Source organism: Gasterosteus aculeatus, chromosome 17, assembly GCF_964276395.1.
Source record: "Gasterosteus aculeatus chromosome 17, fGasAcu3.hap1.1, whole genome shotgun sequence".
NCBI lineage: Eukaryota > Metazoa > Chordata > Actinopteri > Perciformes > Gasterosteidae > Gasterosteus > Gasterosteus aculeatus.
In genome coordinates, this window is record NC_135705.1 from 2,699,121 (window position 1) to 2,722,106 (window position 22,986).

General features: G+C 50.2%; 3 protein-coding genes across 4 annotated transcripts; 2 read left to right on the forward strand and 1 right to left on the reverse strand.

Annotated features, from left to right (window-relative positions):
- The first annotated feature begins 1,294 nt into the window (after positions 1 to 1,294).
- On the forward strand, positions 1,295 to 6,103 carry agtrap (angiotensin II receptor-associated protein). 2 transcript variants are annotated; one of them, XR_013453295.1, is made up of 6 exons: positions 1,295 to 1,472; positions 2,386 to 2,420; positions 2,605 to 2,713; positions 3,036 to 3,237; positions 4,150 to 4,294; positions 4,967 to 6,103. XR_013453295.1 is itself a non-coding variant. In XM_040203232.2 (5 exons), the coding sequence occupies exons 1-5, from the start codon at positions 1,446 to 1,448 to the stop codon at positions 5,089 to 5,091; spliced, it is 498 nt and encodes a 165-aa protein (XP_040059166.2). In that variant the 5' UTR covers positions 1,295 to 1,445; the 3' UTR covers positions 5,092 to 6,103. The 2 variants fall into 2 exon arrangements, 1 of the variants encoding a protein (XP_040059166.2); XM_040203232.2 differs by lacking the exon at positions 4,150 to 4,294.
- Positions 6,104 to 9,265: 3,162 nt separating this feature from the next.
- rnf207a (ring finger protein 207a) lies at positions 9,266 to 22,840 on the reverse strand. Its single transcript, XM_078092804.1, is given in 19 exon segments — positions 9,266 to 9,607; positions 9,609 to 9,660; positions 9,794 to 9,886; positions 9,985 to 10,102; positions 10,195 to 10,246; positions 10,383 to 10,568; positions 10,885 to 11,062; positions 12,914 to 13,020; positions 13,880 to 13,948; positions 14,088 to 14,156; positions 14,277 to 14,349; positions 15,440 to 15,486; positions 15,840 to 15,965; positions 16,353 to 16,428; positions 17,140 to 17,221; positions 17,335 to 17,479; positions 17,696 to 17,828; positions 22,282 to 22,472; positions 22,727 to 22,840. Coding segments are annotated over 18 exon segments (1,947 nt in total). The 5' UTR covers positions 22,727 to 22,840; the 3' UTR covers positions 9,266 to 9,457.
- On the forward strand, positions 18,195 to 20,320 carry zpr1 (ZPR1 zinc finger). The gene has a single exon (XM_040204324.2). It carries the CDS (start codon positions 18,777 to 18,779, stop codon positions 20,142 to 20,144), a length of 1,368 nt encoding a protein of 455 aa, XP_040060258.1. The 5' UTR covers positions 18,195 to 18,776; the 3' UTR covers positions 20,145 to 20,320.
- Positions 22,841 to 22,986: the final 146 nt, after the last annotated feature.

A 22,986-nucleotide genomic window follows, 5' to 3' on the forward strand; every position in this document is an offset into this window, starting at 1 on the left:
TCAGCGCCCTCTCTGGAGTTGGTGGGACCGGTTTACTCCTCCGCGGCTTCACAGGCAATAAACCCTCCGACAGGAGGTGTCGAAAAATAGACAAAAGAAATGCATAGAGAGGGAGTGAGACAGATGGGGTCGCACTCAGCTTCGGGTGTGGAAGGGATCATGTCTCGGCCCCGCGTACGCACACAAACACGTGTTTGAGGTCACGCTCACTTTAATGAGATCGACCGACCTTCAGTCAGCCGGGGGTCAGAGGTCATCTGGAGGTGATGAGGAGGTCCTCGGCGGGTCAGGGTTCACAGCGGAAGACGCGAGTGCGGGAGCCATCTGCCAAAAGCGCACAGCACACAACGCATCGTCTCCTTTGAGGAGGAAATCCTGGATTTGGCAGCTGTAAAGTTACCTGAGTGATGGTACCAGGTGAGATGATCAGGTGGATGATTGATTCACACCTTGAAGGAGATGTAGGAGAAATATACATTTCTGAGCAATACATTTTCATGGTTTCCTCATAAACTGCAACAGGACACATCTGTTTGAGTAAAGAAAAAAAAGATGAAAAAAACAAGTTTTACATTTATGTTATTTTCATCACAGCTGCTATCAAAGAGGTTTTTCTTCCACCAAACAGCAAAATGAGACCCAGGTGGTAACAAACTAGCAGCCACCAGAAAGTCGTCCTGTAAATGCAGTCTAGAGACAAGTGACACAACAGGACGTGTTTGTCCTCACTGCCAAAGGGAAGAACAAGAACGTATTTGTTTGACTTGATTGTGGAAAAAGATGCAAAATGAGAGGAGGAGGTGAGAATCAATAGAAGCTGTGCATCCTCTGGGGATCATGAATCCGTACTAAATGCATAGCGACTAGAAACTGTAATTATGTGTGTGTCTTGCTACTAAAAGACTTTCCCCCAAAGTCTCACTTTGGAAAAGAGACACGTGTAACTGTTGTGAGTAAATAACGTACTTCCTCTAATAAGGATTCACTCAACGTTGCAGATTAATTCATGGATGTATTGATACGTTATTGAAATTGAAGATGATTGGATTTGGGTATAAAAATAGTTCTCTTTTCGGTCCATCACGTGACTACAGACGCGGTTTAACGGGACTGAAAGGGGCCGTTTTAATCTTTCAACCACGCGCGGCTGACATGTGACGTGTTGTCACGTGGTCGCGTTACGCTCACAAACGGGAAACACGAAACAACTAAAAAGTCACGTGGGAGGCAGTCAGGCTGATGTCACATGGTTGGCGTTCGCATGCTCATCTGAAGGGGGGAGGCGGAGTCTCACGGGGGGGGGGGGTTGCAGGAAGAAACAGTGTTGTCGTTGCGGCTTCTCGTGAAGTCCCCACCCCCCCCTCCCCCTTCTCTCCCCCGCCCCCCTCCCTCCCTCCCGCCCGCCAGCAGCTGAAGCGGTGAAGCGCGAGGAAGGGACGCCCGTGATGGAAATACCTGCCATAAATCTGAAGGTGAGTGCGCGCGCGCGCGTCTCTTTTAATGAAGGCTCGATGTGATGACGTCAACTCTGTTGCTCCTCGATTCCCCAAAAGGGGTAAAACGTCTCCACCTTCCTGCGGTTTTGTTGCAACATTCCGTTATTGACGTTAAAGTACATTTACTGTAAAGTTGCCTGCGGCGGTCGGGTCGACAACTTCAACACAATTGGATGTAAGAAAAAACCCCACAAAGTGCTGAATTGTGTAACTGTGAAGTTGCCTCCAGAAATAGAAATGTGTTTTAATCACGTGATCCACATAACAGTACCGAGTCAGTCGCTTTGGATTTCTCCACTCGTCATGTGTAAAAAGGGGGAAAGGTGTCGTGTAAAGTAACGAGTTGGAGAAGAAGTGTCGTGTCCCTTTTAAAAGGAATTAAATCTGTGAAGGCCACAACGGTTCAGAAGCAGTTTGGAAAAGTCTTCATCAAAGGCCTGGAAGTGTGGCTGAAGCATGCAGACGGTGTGTGCACGCAGCTCCTCTCATATTCTGGAGAGAAAAATAGTTTACTGATTTTATAATTTGGGACGAAAACCCCCCCCCATTAAAACCAGCGGAGCGATAACGATCAACCTGATGCTGCTTCTGGCTCCACGCCGACTCAAGCCGGTCACACGTTTCTAGTTCTGTGGCCTCGTGCTCGGATGTTTGCCAATAGACGAAATCCGACGTTATTCGCATTAAAAACCTGTTCTGTGTTTCACTAATTGTTTATTGGTTCGTAGGATGTCGAGAAATCCGTAAAATATGCTGCAAAGTGACACCTCGAATCTCCTTTTTTCATTTCTGCAACCCAATCTTTGGGGTTTTTGACTGACGGGTGGTGTAAACGGAAAAGTCTCCCCTCTTAACACTCCTGTCCTCTGTCCCCTGTCCTCTGCCGTAGGCCATCGTCCTGGTGCACTGGCTGCTCACAGTATGGTGAGTTCAGGCTCCGCCTCCTTTTTACCACGAACCTGAGGAATGTCTCTCCTCTCCTGAGTCACACACACACACACACACATGCAGACTGATTCACACCCTTGCATCAGTTCTCCTCCACGTCCCACGTGTCTGTCCCTCCTGAGACCGTGTGACCTGTGTGACCTGTGTCTTGTCGCTGCAGGGGCTGCATGGGGGGGCTCCCCGGCTCCTTCGCCTGGGGGAACTTCACCGTGTTGGCCGTGGGCGTCTGGGCCATCGCGCAGAGGGACTCCGTGGATGCCGTGCTCATGGTGGGTCTCGGGTCACGCGACGCATCTGGGACGATCCGCCGGCTTCCCTTTTTGAGGGCGGGCGGGAGGGAGGGAGGGCGCCTCCCCCGTCGTGGTGGGACGAGAGGTTTCGCGCGGTGCTATGTGAAGAATGCGGCTCCATCGCGGCGTCTTAACTCTGAATTTCTCACCTCGTGTTCCTCAAAGTCTGCATCTTTCTTTTACTGTTAACTGCAGGCTTCACTTTCTTAAATGTCTCTGGATTTTCAACCACGAGCATCTGTGTCCATCAACCCGTCTGTCTCTCTTCTCCCCCCCCCCCCCCCTCCCCCCGCCGCTGCAGTTCCTGATGGGGATGGTCGTGACGGTGTTGACCGACATCGTCCACTTCGGGATCTTCTACCCGACGCTCGACCTGCCGAATGAAAACCGGTTCCGCTTCAGCGCCGGAATGGCCATCCTGAGCCTGCTGCTCAAACCGGCGTCCTGCTTCTTCGCGTACCAGATGTACCGCGAGCGCGGAGGAGATTACAACGTCCACTTCGGTGAGTCGCCGCCAGGTGGTTCGAGGGCGGTGAACGCGAGGAGCTCGCAGACGGATCGAGGGAGGGATTATTTGACAGACGTTCAGCTCCGATAAAGACGTCAACGGGAGTTCATACGCTTCTAAAAACAGATCCCGCCTCCTCTGGTAGGAGATCTTTGAGCGTGCTGGATTGTCTTTTCTATTTTAATCGTGTAAGTGGGTTCAAATTCCCCCCTTTTTGAATGAGTCGTTACTCAACCGTAGAGTAGATGCGTCCCTGCAGAACCCGACGATGACAGCCAGCCAGAGGTTACGGCGTGCTGCGCGTGGCCAGGTGGCGCTTTCAGACGCTCACAGCTATGCAGTTTGTTTTAATGCCGAGCGCCTCGCACACGGCGAGGGCTGAGGCGAGCTTCAGCGCAGACGGAGGAATCGGTAAAAACAGCCACAAGACGTTAAAAGGCGGCAAAGTATCTTGAGCTGCAGGAAGAGAAAAGCTGGAATACGGAATCCGCCCGTTTCTGCAGCCCAGAGAGTTTGTGCTGCAGAAACGGTGGCGTTCCTGGTTGTCGCTTCCGACAACGTGTGTTTTTAATTGACACCCGATTGCACGATGGCGTAGCTGACGTCAGTCGGGTTCCCCCGGCGGAACGAGACCGGTGATCAGGTGCTGGAGAGCGAGAAGCCTGCTTGATTCCGTCGATCGGCGGCCCTCTTACACCAGTTTTAAATCCCTCTGGTTTTGTGTTATTCATTCGTATGTTGTTTGTATGTTTTGCCCGCAGGACACGAATGTCTCCGAATGCCGTCCCGTTGTTGTTTCTAACCTCACATTCCGTCATGTTACATGTCCCATGTGTCTCCTGTTGTGATTTGACTGTTTGTCTTGTGTCTTTTTCCTCCTCTCTGCTGACCCTTTTTGACCTCGCAGACTTAGAGACCTCTGTGGACAGTCGATGCACTACGGACAGTGCGGACAGTGCCTTTATCGGCCGCCGCTACTGATTCCCGGCTTCTTCCTTTTTTACCGTTTCCTCCTCTCCAATCATCCGCTTCCATCCTCTCGCACACAGGAAGTAAGATCACACATCAGGCTGCAGGACAAAAAAAGAAACAGACATTTTTTTTTGTTTCCCGATTATTAACTTTTTAATGCTCTGTTGTCCAGCTTTATGTTTATTTACGTTACGCTTTGCTGTCCAACTCCTTCATGCATGTGTTTTGTCAGTTCAGTGGGTTTGGTTTCTTGTTTTTGTTATCATGTGACTTTATATGTTTCTGAAAGCTCCCATCTATGCATTATTCATATCTTTACTCTCCAGACGCCTCATTTGTGTTTGTGTATTCTGTCTGCGGATATTTAAAGCAGAGCCGCGTGATGGTGCACGTTCTCCAATCAGCCTAATCAGAGTAATGACTTCTAATAGACAACGAATGTGACCTGTTTGAAATGCTCCCTCGGAGGAAGAGTCGAGTCATTAAAGGCTTGCTCAGCAGCATGATTCTTTATTTTTTCACAATCAATAAAATGATAAACATCAGTTCCGCAGTCTTAGTCAAATCCCTTGAACTTCAAAGTGCCTGCTTGATTTTTTTTTTTTGCCTTATTGTGTGCGCGTTCGACAGCTCGAGGACGTGCTGGAAACTGTTTAAAGAGGAGCAGTGATGCTACGCAGACGCGATGCTGCGCATGAGCAGGGCGCTCCGGTGCGGGTTGAAGACTCTGTTTTGGGGTTTTGTCTCCGCAGGGTTCCCCTCCGTGTCCCGAAACAGAGAAGCCTACCAGTCCATCGACCAGCAGGACGAGTCCACAGGCCCGGCGAACCCCTTCAACCAGGCCCAGGACAGCAAGCCAGCGGCCCGCACGTACTGAGAGGCCCGGCCCGCTGTTTTTCCTCTCGCCTCCTATGCAGCAGCATCTACCCCCCCCAAAGTATTCCACATGCGTCCCCGTGTTCTCCTGCAGTCGCTGTGTACTGCAGATTGCACTGACAGCAGAATTAATATTTCACGTTGTGCCAAATCATTAGCTGTGTTGGTAGTTTTAGGATGGAATCTGGCCTCGTTAAACCCGTTTGCTGATAATGTGTGCTGAACGGATGCAGAGGAAACGCTGCTCCACGTCTCAGCTTCTTTAGTAGAGACGTGTTGATTGGAGCAGTTGTGTCTTTACTTTCGTTTTTTTTTACAAGTGTGGTTTGATTCTCTCTTCTGCGTTACATGTATAGTTGTTATATCCACTGCCTCTTTGCTTTAATCACATGACTGACATGAATGCTCAGTGTCGTGCCTTTCGTGTGCCGTGATATTTGAGAGCCTGAGACGTTGTGAGCAGATTGAAGTTCGAGGTCCTTCTGGTCGTGGCGGCATTGAGTCGCATCCCAAATGCTGGATGAAGACGATCACGTTGGATATTTCCAGGGGAGCGGCGCGCTAACGCCCCGCTCGTCGGGCCGCGTGCAGCGGTTCGGGTGTGGAGACACAGCAGGGTGCACTCCGCCGACTGGTTGCATCACTTGGGTTCGTCAGTTGGACGTCTTCAGTTTCGTGATACGTTCCGACCCCCCCGGAGACCCGATCACCACTCTGAGAACCAGTCTACGTCTTAAGAGACACCTCACGTGATTACACAATAACACACGAACCTCTTCTGTCTCTTTAAAACCATATGATGTCCTCACAAAGGCAGCGGCAATTGTGTCTGGAATTCCCTTCCTAATAAAGTTTTATATTTAAAAGCAATTCCGAAGCGTCATGGAAGAGAGAACGAAATGTCGCAACTCACTGGGTTTTTTTTTTCTTTCTTGGAAAGTGTAAATATATCAAACATGATATTTTTTGGCCGTTTCAGCTGTGGTCTTGAAAATAAAGAACTATGCAGAGCATCTGTTGACTCTTCTCTTTCCGTTCTGGTGTCGAGCTGCATGCGCCTGGTTTACTTTACATGAAAGTATTGAAGTGAGACGCGCTGGATTTGAACTCTCGGCCGAGGCTTCCGTCCCTGGCGTCGCCTCTGGTTCGCTCGGCTGGTCTCTTGTCCCGAGGTCGATGGGCGCTGGATCTGTGGGGGCTTCACGGATCTGTGGGGGCTTCACGTGGCTCTTGTCACATGTTCGGTCGTTGGGCCTCTTTTGGAAAAAGTCTTTATTTGTGCTGCGGCAACGACAGGAATCATAAAACCATCACACACAGTAAGATGTAAATACTTAATTGTGTGGGTTTTGTCAGCTGAAGATGAAATAAATACTTCCAAGCGAACATCATTCAATATGCATGTGTGGGAAACTAATTGGAAACTGTTTTTGACCGCAGGCGCTGCCTAGTTCCCTCAAACAATCTGACATTTTGTTCGTTCATATGAAAGGAATAAAGGAACAAAGATGTACTAAGTTCCTCAGGAAGGGGAACTGGATTCGTCCGCTCTGCTGTTGCATCAGTGAAGATCCCCACGAGGTTTGGAAGGAACGAATCCGTGTGCTTCAGGACGGCTCACTTCCAACGTGACTAGTAACGTCTCAATTAAAACCTCAGAAATATCCAAATCAATGCAATAAAGGACAACTTCATTTGACCATATTTATTGGGTTCAGACTGTAGAAGCTATATTTGTGAGTGGGTCGTGGAGCTGTAAAGCGCGTTGTGCGCTGCAGCAGCTTGGAGCCCAAAACAAATCACCCTGAAGGACGAAGCAGTATGTTTTATTTCATGTTGTCTTAATGGTGTTTTCTTAGGCGAGCAGGATGGGAATCCAAATATGACCTTCGGAGCCGCCGGGGTCAAATTAGAATCCGTGGCGCTGAGTCGGGGGTTGATTATACAGCACGGGGGCCAGCGGTGATACATAATATTGACACGTTTGACTTACGTCTCTGAGTTCAGGTTCCCACTAGAAATAATCCCTCGGCCGGACGGGATGATCCCAGTAAACAAAGCGATGGAGTAAAATTCAGAAACATCTCACTTAACCTCTTCCTGCGGCTGCTTAGTGAAAAACAACAGAGATTAAACCCGTGACCTCGTGTGAGATTGATTCAGGAATGACATTTTAATGCGTCGAAGCTCCCGAGTCCCCCGGGAAGGCTCCCTCGACCCTTGACCTTTCCACACAGGGGCCTCGTGCATCTGCCACCGCTGATAACGGCAACAAAATTGATTCCAATTACCCTCCCGGTCCACAGCAGAGGAGAGAATCCCTCGCCGTCGGGCAAGGGCGTGGTTGGGTTCATGTGCTGGAAGTAAGGGGGAGTAGGCGGTGCTTTAAAAATAAGAATTTCTGTACGGAGGCAAACAACTGCTGCTCTTATTGTGAAAGGCCTGACATCTGCATGTGCGGGATACTTGGGGAACTATTGCTAGAGGTACAGAATAAATAATAAGTGTGTACAAATATATAAAAAGCTCTGCTACTGACGAGAAATAAAGACAAATGTAGAGGACGCCTACAAAAGCTTCCTCGGTATTTTTGAAATGAAAATAAAATCTCGGTTTTGCTTTGAATTTTGGTCGCACATATTCTTCACTTGTTAACCCTCCGTCCTGCAATTTATATGCATCATACCGTCGTCTTGTTTGAAGACCACGCGTCCGTAGAGCAAATGCAATAATGTCTTAAAATATACATCTGCGATTAATCAGTGAGAAGCAGTTCTGTGTGCGAGCACCAGGTTTTGTGCAGCAGCATAATTAAGACTCTTAACTGTGTCTGCAGCCTCATTATACAACCGCTCGTGTCCTCAACGTGCTCTATTTGCTCTAATTGTACTCTTCTTAATGTCATACTCTCTTATTGCTTCAGTGACCCACTTTTTACAAAGAGATAATTATACTTTAATTCTATCTTTAATGTTTTTCTCCTATTACTTTAAAAAGGGAATTCTTCCCCTTCAGCATATCTTCTGTAGACATATCGCCCCCCTCCTGGGAAAAAAAAGGTTGCTCGAGGAAATGAGAACCGTACCTGCGTGAACTTTACCTCCCAAAAACAAAGTTATTTTTCTCAAATAACCTTCGGGGGTGCCCCCCCCCCTCCTCCCCCCTCCGGCCCGGCGGAGGCGCGTGGGAATAATGAACAGGCCGTTCGATGGGAGCAGATGATGAACGACCACGGGGAGGGAGTACAGGAACGCGGCGCAGCCATTTGTTACTCCGCTGTCACCAACGTGTTTTTTAATGAATCCGCACCTTCCGGCGCTCCCCCGAGGCCGGCGTGACCCCGATATGTTTCCTGCGAGGGTTCTGCACAAACGCAACCTCACACAGCGTGTATGTAAATAACCTCCTCGTGGGTTTTGCCGGAGCCATCGGCCCGGCTCCTCGTTACCGTCCCTCACCTGTCTGCTGGCAGGCGGGGAGGTTTTGTCTGGCGAACACGCTCCTGTGTTTAAGCTCTGTTGTTTTTCTTTAGTATTTTAGGGTCGGCAACACTTTTCCCCTGATATCACTTAAAATGCAAATGATTCAGGTCCTCTGGGTGCCTCTGCCTTTGCAGGGAAAAGGTAAATGGCTTTCTGTTCCACTACCTGTGTGATTTAACATGATGAGAATACCAACATGGTAAAGTAAGTACATGGGAGGAACAGGAGAAGCACATAGCTGCTGATTTCCTGCCTTAAAGCACCGACGTGCAGTCGAGAGGCAAAGCAAGAGGAATATATTTCTAGACTTTATGGAAAATTGAGGACATATGTGGAAAAAAAAGGAAAAGAAACTGGCAGTAGATGGTTGAGGTTGAGAGCAGCTCACACACCTCTGTAACTCCAGCTGTTCCACTTCCTGCATTGAGATGTTGAAACTGCTGCGGGAAAAAAAAAGGATCCGACTGCAGACGCCACGCGGGAAATGACTGCCTCATTTTGGAGGAGACACACGTCAACATGTGACCTACACTGACACACACACACACACACACACACACACACTGCCTTCGCCGTGTTCCATCTGTGCCGTCATCTGACTTTGGCAGTCATCCATCATCGGCCTCCCGCCGCGGAAATGTTTTATGCAAAAAATTGATTCTGCAAAAAAAACAACTGCACACACAGATTTCACAAATAAAAAAACAATAAAATCATTTCAACAATAAACGCACAAAGAGGAACCAAAGGAAATTCCCTCTGTTCCTCAAGGTGAACGACACTAATTCTTTGTTGTCTTTGTCCACGTCCGTCTCTGTCCGAGGTCAACGCTGCACAGAGAAAAGGTCGGAGCCTCACAGACGAGGACGTCCGTCCCCGGGCTCCTTAAGGCCGAATCCAGGCCCGGACACAGAAACGCGATCGTTCACGGATTGACGTCTCATTGTGGCTGGTCGTCTCCGTGGCAACCCTCGGCCTGACCGGACGGCCGGTCTTGACCGAGCCGTCCGCGGACGCGAGGGCCGGCGTGCGGCGGCGGCGGCGGGTTCTTGAGTCGGTCTGCGTCTGCCACACAGACCTGGTTGTCGCTGTCGAGAGGAAACAAACGAGGGGCTTGACTGCGAAATACACAAACGCGTGATGTCATGTTTTGAGAAGGTTGTCGGCAAACTACGCCGATGCTGCCGAACCAAAGCGAGACCTGTTCATCCGCGTCGGTACCTGTCTGCACCGTCTTTAGCCGGCGCGCCGCCTTCGTAGATTTTCAACATGGTTTCCGTGCGGTCGTCATGGTGATCCGTGGCCTCCTGGAACCTGAAAAAAGTACAGTTTTTGAAATCAGACCGTTTTCCTTTGTTTGTCAGCGATGCTCCAGTGAGGCTTCATGTAAAAGATACACAGGAATCGGTGACCTGGGCTGGAGCCTCTCTTCGACCTTGGCGATGGACAGGATGTAGGGGCTGATCTGTCGGGTGATGGTGGTCAGGTAAGAGTTCTCCTGCTTCAGCTGCATCAGGTCGTGAAGCTGCGCTGGAACCCGTAAAACCAGGAGGGTGGAGATTGTGTCGGTGAGGCAAAGATAAAAACGTTTGAGTGATGCATCTTAAGTCCAGAAGACAGACCTTCGTAGATCTCCTGCTCATTGGTGACCCTCTGAAAGGTCTCATCCCAGATCTGTGAGGAGAACGTGGAGAGATAATTCTACATCCATGACAACGGCTTGCTAGTGGGCGGCTAGAGCTCCGGGCTGAGGACCAACGATCGGGGCCGCTAACTGAGGCGGTCACCGTGGAGGCGGCGCGTGACGCACCTCTTCGAACGCGACTCTCATGGTCTCCACGGTGGAGTGCGTGGAGGCTATCTGGCCGTCGATGCGCAGCGACCTGTCCATGATCTCTCCCATCCGACCCGTGTTGATGATGGAGTGGTGCCTGGTCAGATCCCGGTGCAGCTCCTGGACCTGGTCCTTCAGGTTCTGAATCTCCGTCTGGAGAGTCTACAAACACGCACACACGCACACACACACGCATGCACGCACGGGACACGCGAGAGGTGCTTCAGTGTGGGATTCTGATGGGGGTGGGGGCGGCAGGTGAACTGCATCTGAGCGTGAAAACCCGTCTTTTACGCTTCAAGGTTGAGTTCCCAGAGGAGCCTTTTCTTTGTTTAACTTAGAGGGTCAGAGACGCCTCCTGGTCCGGGACAAGAGGTCGCTGCAGCAGCTCTAACCGACGTGGAAGCATTTATAGGAGAAGCTAGCGACGTTCTGCGGAGAAGGTTGTTCTGGTTTGTCGCCGTGTCATGTGACTCACCCTGTAGGTGCTCTCATAGCTGCGGCAGTGCTCGGTGAAGGGCGTTTCCCTCCCCTCGGCCAGGAGCACCTTGGTGCAGACGTTGCGGCGACAAGCGGGCCTTCGGCCGCACACCGAGCCCAGCGGCATCTCGCTGAGGGACGGCGAGCGGAAAGACGCCGAGAGCGGCGACTGGTGCCTGAGGCGAGGGAGCGATAACCAGGGATGTGTGTTTTTAATAACTGAGCACGAAGCATTGAATCTCTCCGCGGGAATAAAACCTCATATTACATTTATTGAACTCGATAATTGACCAGCTCCGTTCTGACTCTGCATATATTACATAAATATTGTACGTGCACAGCTTGCACTATTCAATGCACTCAGAACCCAGTGCAATGTTCTTTGAGTTCGGAGCTGCCAGAGCTTTCTATCACTGCAATCAGCTGGGGATTAAATGCATATTGTACACCACACACAAACACCTATTCATTCGGAGAAAGTGCAACTGTTGACCCCATCTTTAGACTTATGGAGGATCACTCGAGGCCACGGTGACTCTGGCTGATAAACATATATTGACCCGGGTCCGTAGGGCGCAGAGTACGACCTGAGCCTCCAGACTGTGTCCCGCAACGCAACCGATTAAAGACATTGTCAATACCACAGCATCAGTGGCACGAGAGAACACGGCTGAACAACGTCACCCGTGTTCGGGGAAACGGTGATACAAACGGGGCCGTCCAGCAAATCCCCGGCCCGGCTCCGCATCCTGTGTTAGCGGCTTACAAGAGGAGGAAACGGCAAGTCGAAGTATCAGACGCACATTCAGTCACATTCAGAGTAAAATACCACGTGGGAGTTATTCTGAACAAACAGCCGTCTGTTAACTGAAGTACGAGGTGGACTTCAGGAAGTTCTGTAACCAGATCTGGCATCAGTAGAAGCACCTTCAATTCAACCACATTTCAAAAGCTGCATCTGCATTCATGCATTTGTGGATCCCACTGCAAGTGAAGACACGCGTCACAAACTCAGGGAAACTCGATGCCAGACAGATAAACTGCGAGGACTTGAGAATAATAGAGTTGATATAAATGTACCTGCAGTCCGGCTGGCTCGTACTCCTTCCTTCTCGCCCAGTGCTGATGCAACAGAGGACCCGTCTCCACCGTGTGTCCTCACCCCTCCCTCCCTCGCTCCCTCCCTCTCTCTCTCTCTCCGCCCTACACATGTTCTTCCTCCGCACGCCCACCCTCTGACCTCCCACCGCCGAGGCCAATTAAACCCCCGCTAAAGCCGCGCCATCGTCAGCCCGGGAACAAAGTGGGCCGGCAGCTCCTGCGTGCCAACTTCCAGATGAATCCCGGGGAGGTTCTGTGAAATCACGATAAAAATAGTTGCCCAAGACCCCCCGGACCCCGGCCCACTTTGCCACTCGCGCCGCGGAGCAGGTCGGAAAGGAGAGCTGTTAGTATGTTGGCACCGGCGGGTGGGCTTAAGGCTTCCACTGGCGTGGAAAGAACGGGTCAGAGTGCGTGAGCGGCCGCCGGCGGTCATGGTTCTGAGTAGCGGTGAGACAAAGGTGGTTTTCTGGGGAGAGATTTTACGGCCTCCGTCGAAGCCTTGGCGCAGTTTGGGGGGTTTCGACCGAACATCTTCATCCAGCAGCTCTGACACGGTGCTCGGTGACCCCCCCACACGCAGCAAGGCGAGCTACGTAAACATATCAGTGTACGGAGCTTAAGGACGGACATGCTGGGACTCAGCACGGCGCCTCCTTTCCTCTCACTTCACTCATCGCCGTCGACCATCTGCACCTCCGCGAGCGCTCTGGGATTTTCCGTGTGGACGCTTCACGCGCGTGACACTTTTTGCTTTCTTGGAAGAATCCAGTGACAGATGCCATTCTAATATTCAGCCAGCAAAACAAGTGCATGTTTCCACACAGACACACCCGTGTGTGTGTGTGTGTACATTTGAAACAAAAGCCTGAGATTGTTTTGTGATGACGTGCAAGCGACAGCGGCCCCTCGGGGAGCGACCTCACCTCGCGGCGACGCTCACAGGCCCGGCGGCAGAAGCAGGGCAGCGCTGGGCGAGCAGCAGCGAGGGCTCCAGACAGCGAGCAAACTCACTCCTGTAGTCCGTGTTGATCTGAAGGGAAACCGAGGAAAAGCTCACTTAGTCTTGCGCACACATTTCTTTCTTTTTTCTTGTGAGAAAATAGGAAGAGTGAGGAAAATAAGATCAATAATAATCACAATCAGCGTTATTATTCTCATCCTCATTTAAAAGCAAAGTACACAAATCAAAAGTAAAGAGAGAAAACACATCAAACTGTCAAAGCAGTAGTCGGTTTTTCACTAAGAGCCGCACATTAAAACAACAAACTAAAACTAAAACGTGAAATCACTGGTGTGTTGATGACTCCACCATCACCATGAGTTATGAAAAGGATAACGTGTATTTCCTTCACATGCGTGTTTCAGCTTTATTTACTGACCTAATAGCGACGGATTCTCAGTACATATTTTACATTTCTTAAAAAAACACCAAGCATCAGAAATTACTCAATCACACAAAACAATATATTTTTAAGGACCCTCAGCAGTGCTGAACAATAACGTTTGAGTGCCGCTGACAAGCAGGCTTCAGCTTTTAGGTGCCAGAATCTATCGCTGAAATAAAACCACTGAGACAAATACTAAAAATGATACGTGTGTTATCAGAGTGCACATATTTATTAGGTTAAGAGGAGGTGGAGCCAAGAATCGGTTGCCAATATCTCGAATTGGTTGTCAATAGCAACCTGGCAACTAATAGTGTGTGAAAACTGCCACACAAAACAACCAACTTCCACAAAGAATCTCTCCTTGAGGTCGACTTGCTATGAAGCTTGGCTGAATAACCGCTTCCCTCTTATTGGTTGATCTTATATCTTAAGTCTTGTTTGCTACCCGCCGGGCCGGGGACGTGACCTGTCCCCGGCCCCGGCGGCACGGCTGGCGCTCACTTTGCTGCTCTGCGCGGGTCTCAGCCGGTGAGGGAGCTTCGCGATCCTCTTCAGCCGCTCCATGAGTTGCTGTGCGAGAAAAAAGAAACCGGAGTGACGCGCTTCATCTCGGGCGACCGAGGTCTCTGCAGGAATCACGGGAGGAATCACAGGCCGCGCGGTGGTTATCCACTGTCATTTATGACTCCATAAAGGCCCTTATACTCACGTAGCCCATGTCCAGGAACTCAAACTTGTTGGCTGAGCTGAGGAAGGCCGAGCAGGTGACGAGGTGCACCTGAAAAACAACAGAGATTCATTTTCAAACCAGATGCCGACGGGACTCCGGTTCTGCTTTTCTGATGGAGGCTGCACAAACACTGTAACATGAGCTCATGGGGGATTCCTCTTCCTCTACCTGGAGGGTTGGTAGCAGCGCAGTGAGGTGCGAGAGCTGCTCCTTCAGAGCTTTCTCCTTCTCCGCATGTTGACTGCAAACACACACACACACACACACACACACACACGCATGTGTCCACGTTAGGACTCAAGAGGATGCAGCTCAGGAGGTGCAACCACCAAACAACATACTCCACATTTAGCTAATCGGTCTTCTCTGTCTGCACACAAGCAGCCGGACGCACAAAGGACCGACATAAATAGCCTTCAACGCTCTTCCGGGAGCTCAGACGCTGGACGGCTTCCAGGCAGCGCAGAGAGAGACAGAGAGACAGAGAGACAGAGAGCGAGATGGAGGACACGAAAAATCTCATTAGAGATCCCCACGGAGAGCAACCGGAGACACTCACTCACTCACATGGACTAAATTGTCCCCATTCAATCTCACGCACAGACGCAGGCTGAAAGGGAAAAGTGCTCGGAAATCATTCAGGGTTTTTTTTCATCTGGAGTTGGAAATAAATGAGGCTTTGGAGATCCGCTGCGTGTGGAGAGAGTTCTGCTTTATTAACCGAATGGTCAACCGACTAATCCCCCTTTCTTAAAAAGGTGCAGCGGACCTTGATGGTATGTTTGATTCCATTTGAAAGAAATGAGTTGCAAACCTTGGGAAGATATTTAGTCAAATATTCCCCCTTTGTGTGGCTTTTGCACCATCGTAATCATTTAAGGTTCAGATGATGACGACGAATAGGCGATTAATCATCTTGTCTTTGCAAATTCAACTCTAAACTCGTATGATGTGACGATGCGCTACATGAGCTCCTCCTCGGAATAACAGACACAGCTGCTGAAGGTTCAAAGCGGAGGAGCGCTTGTGGATTTTAGGGACTTGAGAACGTCTATATTGTAGATAATGTGTGTTTGTGTCCCTGTATTTGAGTCGGCTTTGTTTTCATTGAGCGGGTCGAGGCCCCGTGTGCAACAAATGGCTTTAACATCTGTAATCCCACTGGAAATATGTTTGTTTGCGACTATTCAAGAGCCAACGGGGTGCTGCACAATGCAGCAGGACACGATGGAAAAACAGCTGGATAATAGCATTCAATCAGGTGAATATCGAGTCCCGAGCTTCAAGGCAACAAAAGCATAAAACATTGAAATCTTATATTGCAGTTTTACCTCTGAGCTGCTTTCAGCAGAATCTTCTTCCTCTCTGCCAGTTTTTCCTGTCAGACAAGAACAGAGGAGACGGAGCCTTTCATTCATCGCGCCGCTGTGCAAGTGGCCCTGAGCTCTGCGATACTTGTGACAATGAATTGTCGAGATAAAAGAAATGAGAAATAAGAGTGTGTAAAACCACTGTGCTGTCTGCTCTATTGCATTGCTAACGACACACAGAAAGCTCGCTCTTTTGACCCGAACAGGTTAACAGAGACCTCCAGTGGCCGAGCCCTGTTAACAGCCTCAGCAATCAAAATGTAAGTTCAGATATCACTCCGAAACTTCTTTCCATTGAGTTACTGGGGGACGAAAAGCAACATTTGAGAGGCTCCTTCACACCCGGATCGGATCCTCTGACCTGCAGGCTGTTGAACAGAGAGCAGATCGCGCTCTCTTCCTCCTCCACATTCAGACACACTTCTCCTATCATCGCCCTCAGCAGATCGATCGCCTCCCTGGCCGAGGTCTGCAGCTCCTTCACCGCCTGCGGACGGAGGAGGAGGAGGAGGAGGAGGAGGAGGCTGGCTGTCAATCAAAAGCCACGGGGACACACATTCGTCACCGGGGCCTTCAGAAGGACCGAAACATGAGAATATTGTCCAGGCGGTTTCGCTCATCTCAGCTCATTACAACGGAAACACTATTTTCTTTTTGATGTACTCTTTATAAATAAGCTTATGCAGTACTGCAAAACTGACACTAGCTGTGTTACAAATGTAATTGATTTTGACCCACGGATTAATTCAGAAAAGCTCATTTATGCATTCAAATTGTATTGTAATGAGCTACACAGGTGCACCTGCACCCCGTCTCTCCACACACACACACACACACACACACACACCATCGCCTCATGATGCGCCTCTCTCACCTGCACGGCCCGGTCCAGCATCTCGCACCCCTTCATGTGAGCCGTTTCAATGTCGATGCAGTGAGTCCGACTCTCCCTGCGGTAAACAGACAACGCCGGATTCACGGCGGAGAAGAGAGAGTGACGTCACTGCCGTGACCTCATTTTTTTTTTCAAAGGCCTTCAGGCCTCCACTTCAGACCCCGGGAGCCTGTGAGGCTGCGGACTCCCCGCTAAGCTTGGAAGAAGTAGTAGCAGCTATCAAAGCTATGCAAAGTGACGGAGCTCCAGGGCCAGATGGAGGTTTTTTGGAAAGGCATTTTTCAAAATATGTTAAAATAAAAAGACCCCCTTTTGCTTTTTTTTTGTGTTGAATGAATCTCTGGGACGGGGCTGCAAGCCGGGCGTGGGAGGAGTGATAAGCACCCCGTGTCCTCCTATAGACCAGCGTCTTTTTCAACATCTGGACTTAAATATCAGAGGAGGAAACCGGTTTCCTGCAGGAACGGAAGGAATCACGTTTGTCGGTATTAACTGACGGGTTACTACTAAATGAATTAACTCTAAATTGTTACTGCAAAAGGCAACTCTTTATAACAAATTCCAATCCTCTGAAGATCTTATGGCGAGAAAATAAGCCTCCGTCGTCCTGTATAATACTTGGAGTATTATTTGGAATGTGGAGACCCGTCACAACAGCATGTTGTGAAACAGGAAAATGTGCTTAAGCTTTGAAAACGTGAGCTAAGCCCGCACTCATTATTCAAGGAATGAACACAAAGCGGAGGATAAAAGAGGCTTGACTCACACTTGCATGTCTCTGAAGCACTTGATGCAGAGCATGGACGTGTTCTCCGTTGAGAACAGGATGTAGGGCTCCTCGTGGAGCGCTGTGGTGACAAAGAACAACCCGTGAACCTCCTGATTAGCCGGCTGATCAACACCTACTACGTGTTCCACGCCGCGTTGGCTCCTCTCCCGCTGAGCCACAGGTGGCACTCACAGCACTTCCTGTGCTTGGCCTTGGAGCGCTTGGCGAGGGATACGATCTCGTGGTGGGAAAACATCCTGGCCCTGTGAGTCGACTCCCTGCACGCGCCGCAAAGCGGCTGGCTGCAGGTGTTGCAGAAGTGCATCCCCCCGGCGTCCTGACCGCACAAAAACACAAATGAGATCACAGAAACATGCTACAGTTGTTTATTGTTTCCAAGCTACACATTGATGCAAGAAAGCCCATCTTCAAGCTATTGTTTATACTTTATACTTTGGTGCCCCCAAGTGGTCGAATCAAGAGAAAGGACGACATCAAAATCACCATACTTGTGTGAAACTTCACCATAATAAATGTGAACGTCAATTCTCACCTTGTGGCTGCTTTCCTGGTCACAGTTGGCGCACTGCACTGTCTCCTCAGCGTCCGCGTTGTTGTCCACCAGGAACCTGAGCAGGCGGTCCTCTGGAGGGAGCGCGCTATTCCCTTTTAGTATCGACGGGTAACTGTGGCAAAGAGAGACATTTACGCAACCTGATGAAATCATGACATTCATTGGGGTCTATTCTTTCAAGGTCATGTATGTTTTAAGAATAATCCACAGCTTGATCTCATAAGAATGCAGGTGATGTAAAACAAGAACAGCAATTCGATTTCATTTCATTTGTTCTGTCCACTCAGACGTGTGGTTTACTTTTAAAAGTTAAACTTCAGCAGTCAAACTGTTTTAAATAACATGTATATATTCATCCATCACATTTTTCAATGTTGAAAAATTTGACAAAGTTAGATGTTTTGTAGCATATTATTAGGTAACTTAAAACTATTTCTAAGTTGTGTCTTAAAACGCGTCTGGATGGTTTAGGTTTTTATTCCTTTATTTATTTCATCTTCAGTCCGTCAAGAGAGTCGTCAAAATCCAAACAAGTGCAGAACCTCTACAAAATACATACCCTTAAATAACAACTTATTCATGCCTCATTTCCACATCGGCATGAGTTATCCTTCCCGAATAAAACAAACTAAGTTGAGGCAAAAAAATGTCCAAAAATGTTTCATGCTTTAAAAAAAGGATAGTTTAAATTCACGATACGAATTTGTATATTAAATAATTATAAATATAACTGCAGAAAAAAAACAGAACAGAAATTTACAGTTACACCCACAGTGCAGTGAAATATATACAGAAAATAGTCCTAAAAATTACTTTTAACACCTGTTTGGTCGCCCTGTGCGCAGCGGAAGGTGCTCTGCAGTAACGCATCGGCGCCTCGAGGGGGCGGAAGTGAGCCTGAAGACGCCTCCACCGTAGAAGAAGAAAGGGCGGAAGTAGCTGAGAAAGAAGGTGCGCACCACATCCATCGTGCGTAAGAGGCTCGGCGCTTGGTCACACAGAAAGTTCCAGCAAGTCACTCCGCCGAGAAGAGACGCATTAAACGCGGGGGGGGGGGGAAATGTCTGTTATTTCGGAGGAAAATGTCCGCGGCGAGAACTTATTCAAGGAAATCGGCGCCGACGGCGAAGACTGGCAGCCCACCGAGCTGGAGAGCATGTGTATGAACTGCCACCTGAACGGTGTGACGCGCTTGCTCCTGACCAAGATACCCTTCTTCAAAGAAGTCATCGTCAGCTCGTTCAGCTGCGACAACTGCAACTGGTCCAACACCGAAATCCAGTCCGCGGGTCGGATACAGGACCAAGGCGTTTGTTACACGTTGAAAGTCAAAACCAAGGAGGACTTGAACCGGGAGGTGGTGAAGGCGGACAGCGCGACCACCAGGATACCCGAGCTGGATTTCGAAATCCCCCCCTTCACCCAGAAAGGTGCCCTTTCCACCATCGAGGGCCTGCTGGACCGGGCCGCCGCCGGCCTGGAGCAGGAGCAGCCGGCCCGGCGCCTCAACGACCCCGAGGTGGCGGAGAAGATCGACGGGTTCATCCAGAAGCTGAGGAAGCTGAAGGAGGTGGAAGACGAGTTCACGCTGGTGATCGAGGATCCCTCCGGCAACAGTTTCGTGGAGAACCCCACGGCGCCTCAAAGAGACGAGGCCCTGACCGTGTCCCATTTCAAGAGGACGGTCCAGCACGACATCCAGCTGGGGTTACGGGCCGATGGCGACGACGAGGAGCCGGACGAGGAGCCGGCCGGCAGCGACATCGACACCATGAGAGGCGAGGTTCTGGCCTTCAACACCAACTGTCCCGAGTGCAACGCGCCGGCCTCCACCAACATGAAGCTCGTCCAGATCCCCCACTTCAAGGAGGTCATCATCATGGCCACCAACTGCGACAGCTGCGGCCACCGGACCAACGAGGTGAAATCCGGCGGCGCCACGGAGGAGATGGGCACCAGGATCACCCTGCGGGTCACCGACGTGTCCGACATGACCCGGGACGTGCTGAAGTCGGAGACGTGCGGCATCGGCATCCCGGAGCTGGAGTTCGAGCTGGGGATGGCCGCCGTGGGCGGGAAGTTCACCACCCTGGAGGGGCTGCTGACGGACATCAAAAACCTGGTCGTCTCCAAGAACCCCTTCATCTGCGGCGACAGCGGCGTCTCGGATCGGGTGGAGAAGCTGCGCGCGTTCGGCGAGAAGATCGACAGGATCATGGCCGGGGAGCTGGAGGTCCACGTCGTCCTGGACGACCCGACGGGGAACAGCTACGTGCAGAACGTGTACGCGCCGGATCCGGATCCCGAGCTCACCACGGAGAAGTACACGCGCACGTTTGAGCAGAACGAGGACCTGGGTCTGAACGACATGAAGACTGAGGGGTACCAGGAGGAGCAGCCGAGTGGCAGCGGCGCCGCAAAGCACTAAATGGGTCGGAACTCCCGGCGTAATGACATCGCTTCATATTTTCTACCATTAAACAGACGTTTTAAGTTGAACCCTGGGTGGACGGTTGTCTCCAGCAGTGTATTTGTTGGCAAAAAGGACTTGTTGTTGTTGTCTAAGTTGCCTAAATGCTGCCGTCATTAAAGATGCGTCCTTAATCTCCTGGTTTGGTGCATTTCTCGTGACGTTCCAGAAGGTGGCGCCCTGTTATCTGATTCAAAGGCTTTTCATTCCCTTCCTGAAAACAACACACTGTGACAAATTCCTGTTTTAATACACGGGTAAGCGTGACACCTAAAATGAAGTCTTTGCTTAATTGATAGTTTATCTCTTCGGATTGGCAGCCGCTGAAAGACGGACCGTTTATAATTTATCGGTGGAATTAATCTGGAGGAACATCCGTGGTTTGCGTCACAACGAACACAGGATGGTGGATTCAGATTAAAGTCTGGGTGCTTTCTACGGATTTAAAGGGAGGGTTTCTAAAGATCAGAGTAGAATTGTAAATGATCGCTGTAATGCAGAGTTAATTGATTTTGCCAGGAAATGGAAATCAATTATTTACCAGAGACAAAGAAGTCATCTTTGATCCATCCTTCATTTGAAATCCCAACGATATTCCTTTTTGGTTTGGAAATAAATAGCTAATAAAAAACTAATTTTATCTCTATTGATGAACAGAAGTAAATCATACACACGCTAATAGAATATGACTGATGCTGTGACCAGTGGCATTTACCCACAAGGCTGTTTGCCTCCGTTTTGATCCGGCCGCTGTGTCCCCAGCTGTCCGCTGAGATGTTTTATCTGGCTTTCATAGCAACGGGGATCCATTGTGTTCTACTAATAGCGGAGGAGAGAATTCCTAGATTACACGCTGCTTGAGTGAGCAGCTGTTGGCGGACCAGCTGATGGAAACGGGAGCCGCCTGAGCGCGCCCGGCTCTCTGCTCACGTGGTTACTTCCAAAGAGAAACACCGACGGCCTCCTTTCGTTTTTCTAATGCCATGAGAGACAGTTGTTGGTTTTAATCAGACTTGTGCAGCTGACTGGTACACGTCGCCTACATCAACGCAGCTTCACGTCAAACCGCTTTGAGGCAGTTGGACGTGGCGGCCGCCTCGGGTTCAGTGTGTAGGTCACATGATGATTCGGTTTGACCCAAAGCGGTTAGCTCGTAGCGCGCCGACGACGACGACGAGGAATTGAAAGGTAAAGCCTCAACGGGCTCACGGTGCCAACGGGAGGACGTGCTGAGACAGAACCACAGGTGGCTGATCTGGAATTATTTCGGTTTTTTTAAACCAGTTCCCAGAGGGACAAACCCGAGTTGTGTTACTTTATAAGACCTGCGTCGCGGTGCAGCGTGTGTACTGATTACCCCTTGATTGCATGTTGTCTTGTTGTGCACAATAAGACTCCACGCTGCAAACAAATGGGACAAACCATCAATTATTGACTCTGTATCTCCGGGTGAACGAGCGGCCAAAGACATCGAAGCTCGTCGCCCTTTGACTCTGCATTCGCACACAAGGGAAAACTACAAAAAAGATGTATTGTATCTGACGCGGAAGAAACGACTTCCGTTACAACAACGTTGCGGCGGAGGTCCTCTCCTGTTCATCCGCGTGGGCTTTGATGAGGTGAAAGTCGGTCCTGCAGACCCGAAGGTGACTGGTACATGGAATGGATCGATATCATGTGGCCCTAAACCCGCCTTCACCGGTGACAAATACCGACATGCTTTGTTTGCTTAGAGGAACTTTCCCTCCGGGGGCATCAGGTCCGAGGACTAAATATCAGACCTTGGTGACCCTGCAGCTGCTCAGATCCCCTCTGGATCGTCACCGAGCAGATCCCTCAAACCCAAAACAGAGAGAGGTTGCTCTCTGAATCCAACGGGATCTAATGTTACATATGATGTTATTTGGGGGTTTTAAGGCTTCGTATCATACGTATGATATCCATGCTTAGGTAGAGGGGTGTATTTTACATCCTAATGTGAACATATTCAGGAAGAAATGTCCTCTGTGGTTGTGGCCAAAAGTAACGAACCCATAAACCCGTCTTCGGGGTTCCCGCTGCTTCCAAAAGTGGTCCTCCCGGCGCTGTCTCTTACCCACAGAGGGGGCAGCTGAGACGGCCGTCCCTGGCCCGTCCTCGCAGGCAGCGGGCACAGAAGATGTGGTAGCAGTCCAGCAGACACGGCGACTGGTACTGCTCGTGGCACAGGTGACACACCAGCGGGTGGACGTTGGCGCGGTCCGCGTTGCACAGGTGATCCGAGCCGGGGAAGATTTCTCCAGCCATCTTACCGGGAAAGGGAGCGAACAGCAGCTTCAGCATGTGTAATGGTTCAAATATCCCAGTTGCTATGAGGGAGGCTCAGCTGACTGTGTTACACAACTCTTTGATCCGGCATGTCGGCTGTTGTTTGGAGCAAACAAGCTCCTTCTAATTCAGTCTCTTACCTCGTCCGACGCACAGAGGAACGTCCACTAGAGCCCCTGCAAAAGCACCGACATCACAGCAAGGCTCTGCAGCTCAGAGAGCGACTGTCTTACCTTGTCGGTGCCGCTGTCAGCTGCCCCCCCCCGGCGGGAATGACAGCGATGCAGAAGCCCTCGGATGGTATAGGCCTCCGGGGTCCCTGCGCCAGGCAGCTGGCAGCGCGCACCTCAGGCCGCCCCCCCCCGGCGTCGCCAAAGTGCTCAAGGGACATTTAATATCAGTGCGGCCAGGAGATTAAGAATACAGTAATCCTGTTTGTGAAGTCACACTTGTGTTGTTACGTCGGGACGTGACTGGAGGGAAGTGGACTGGA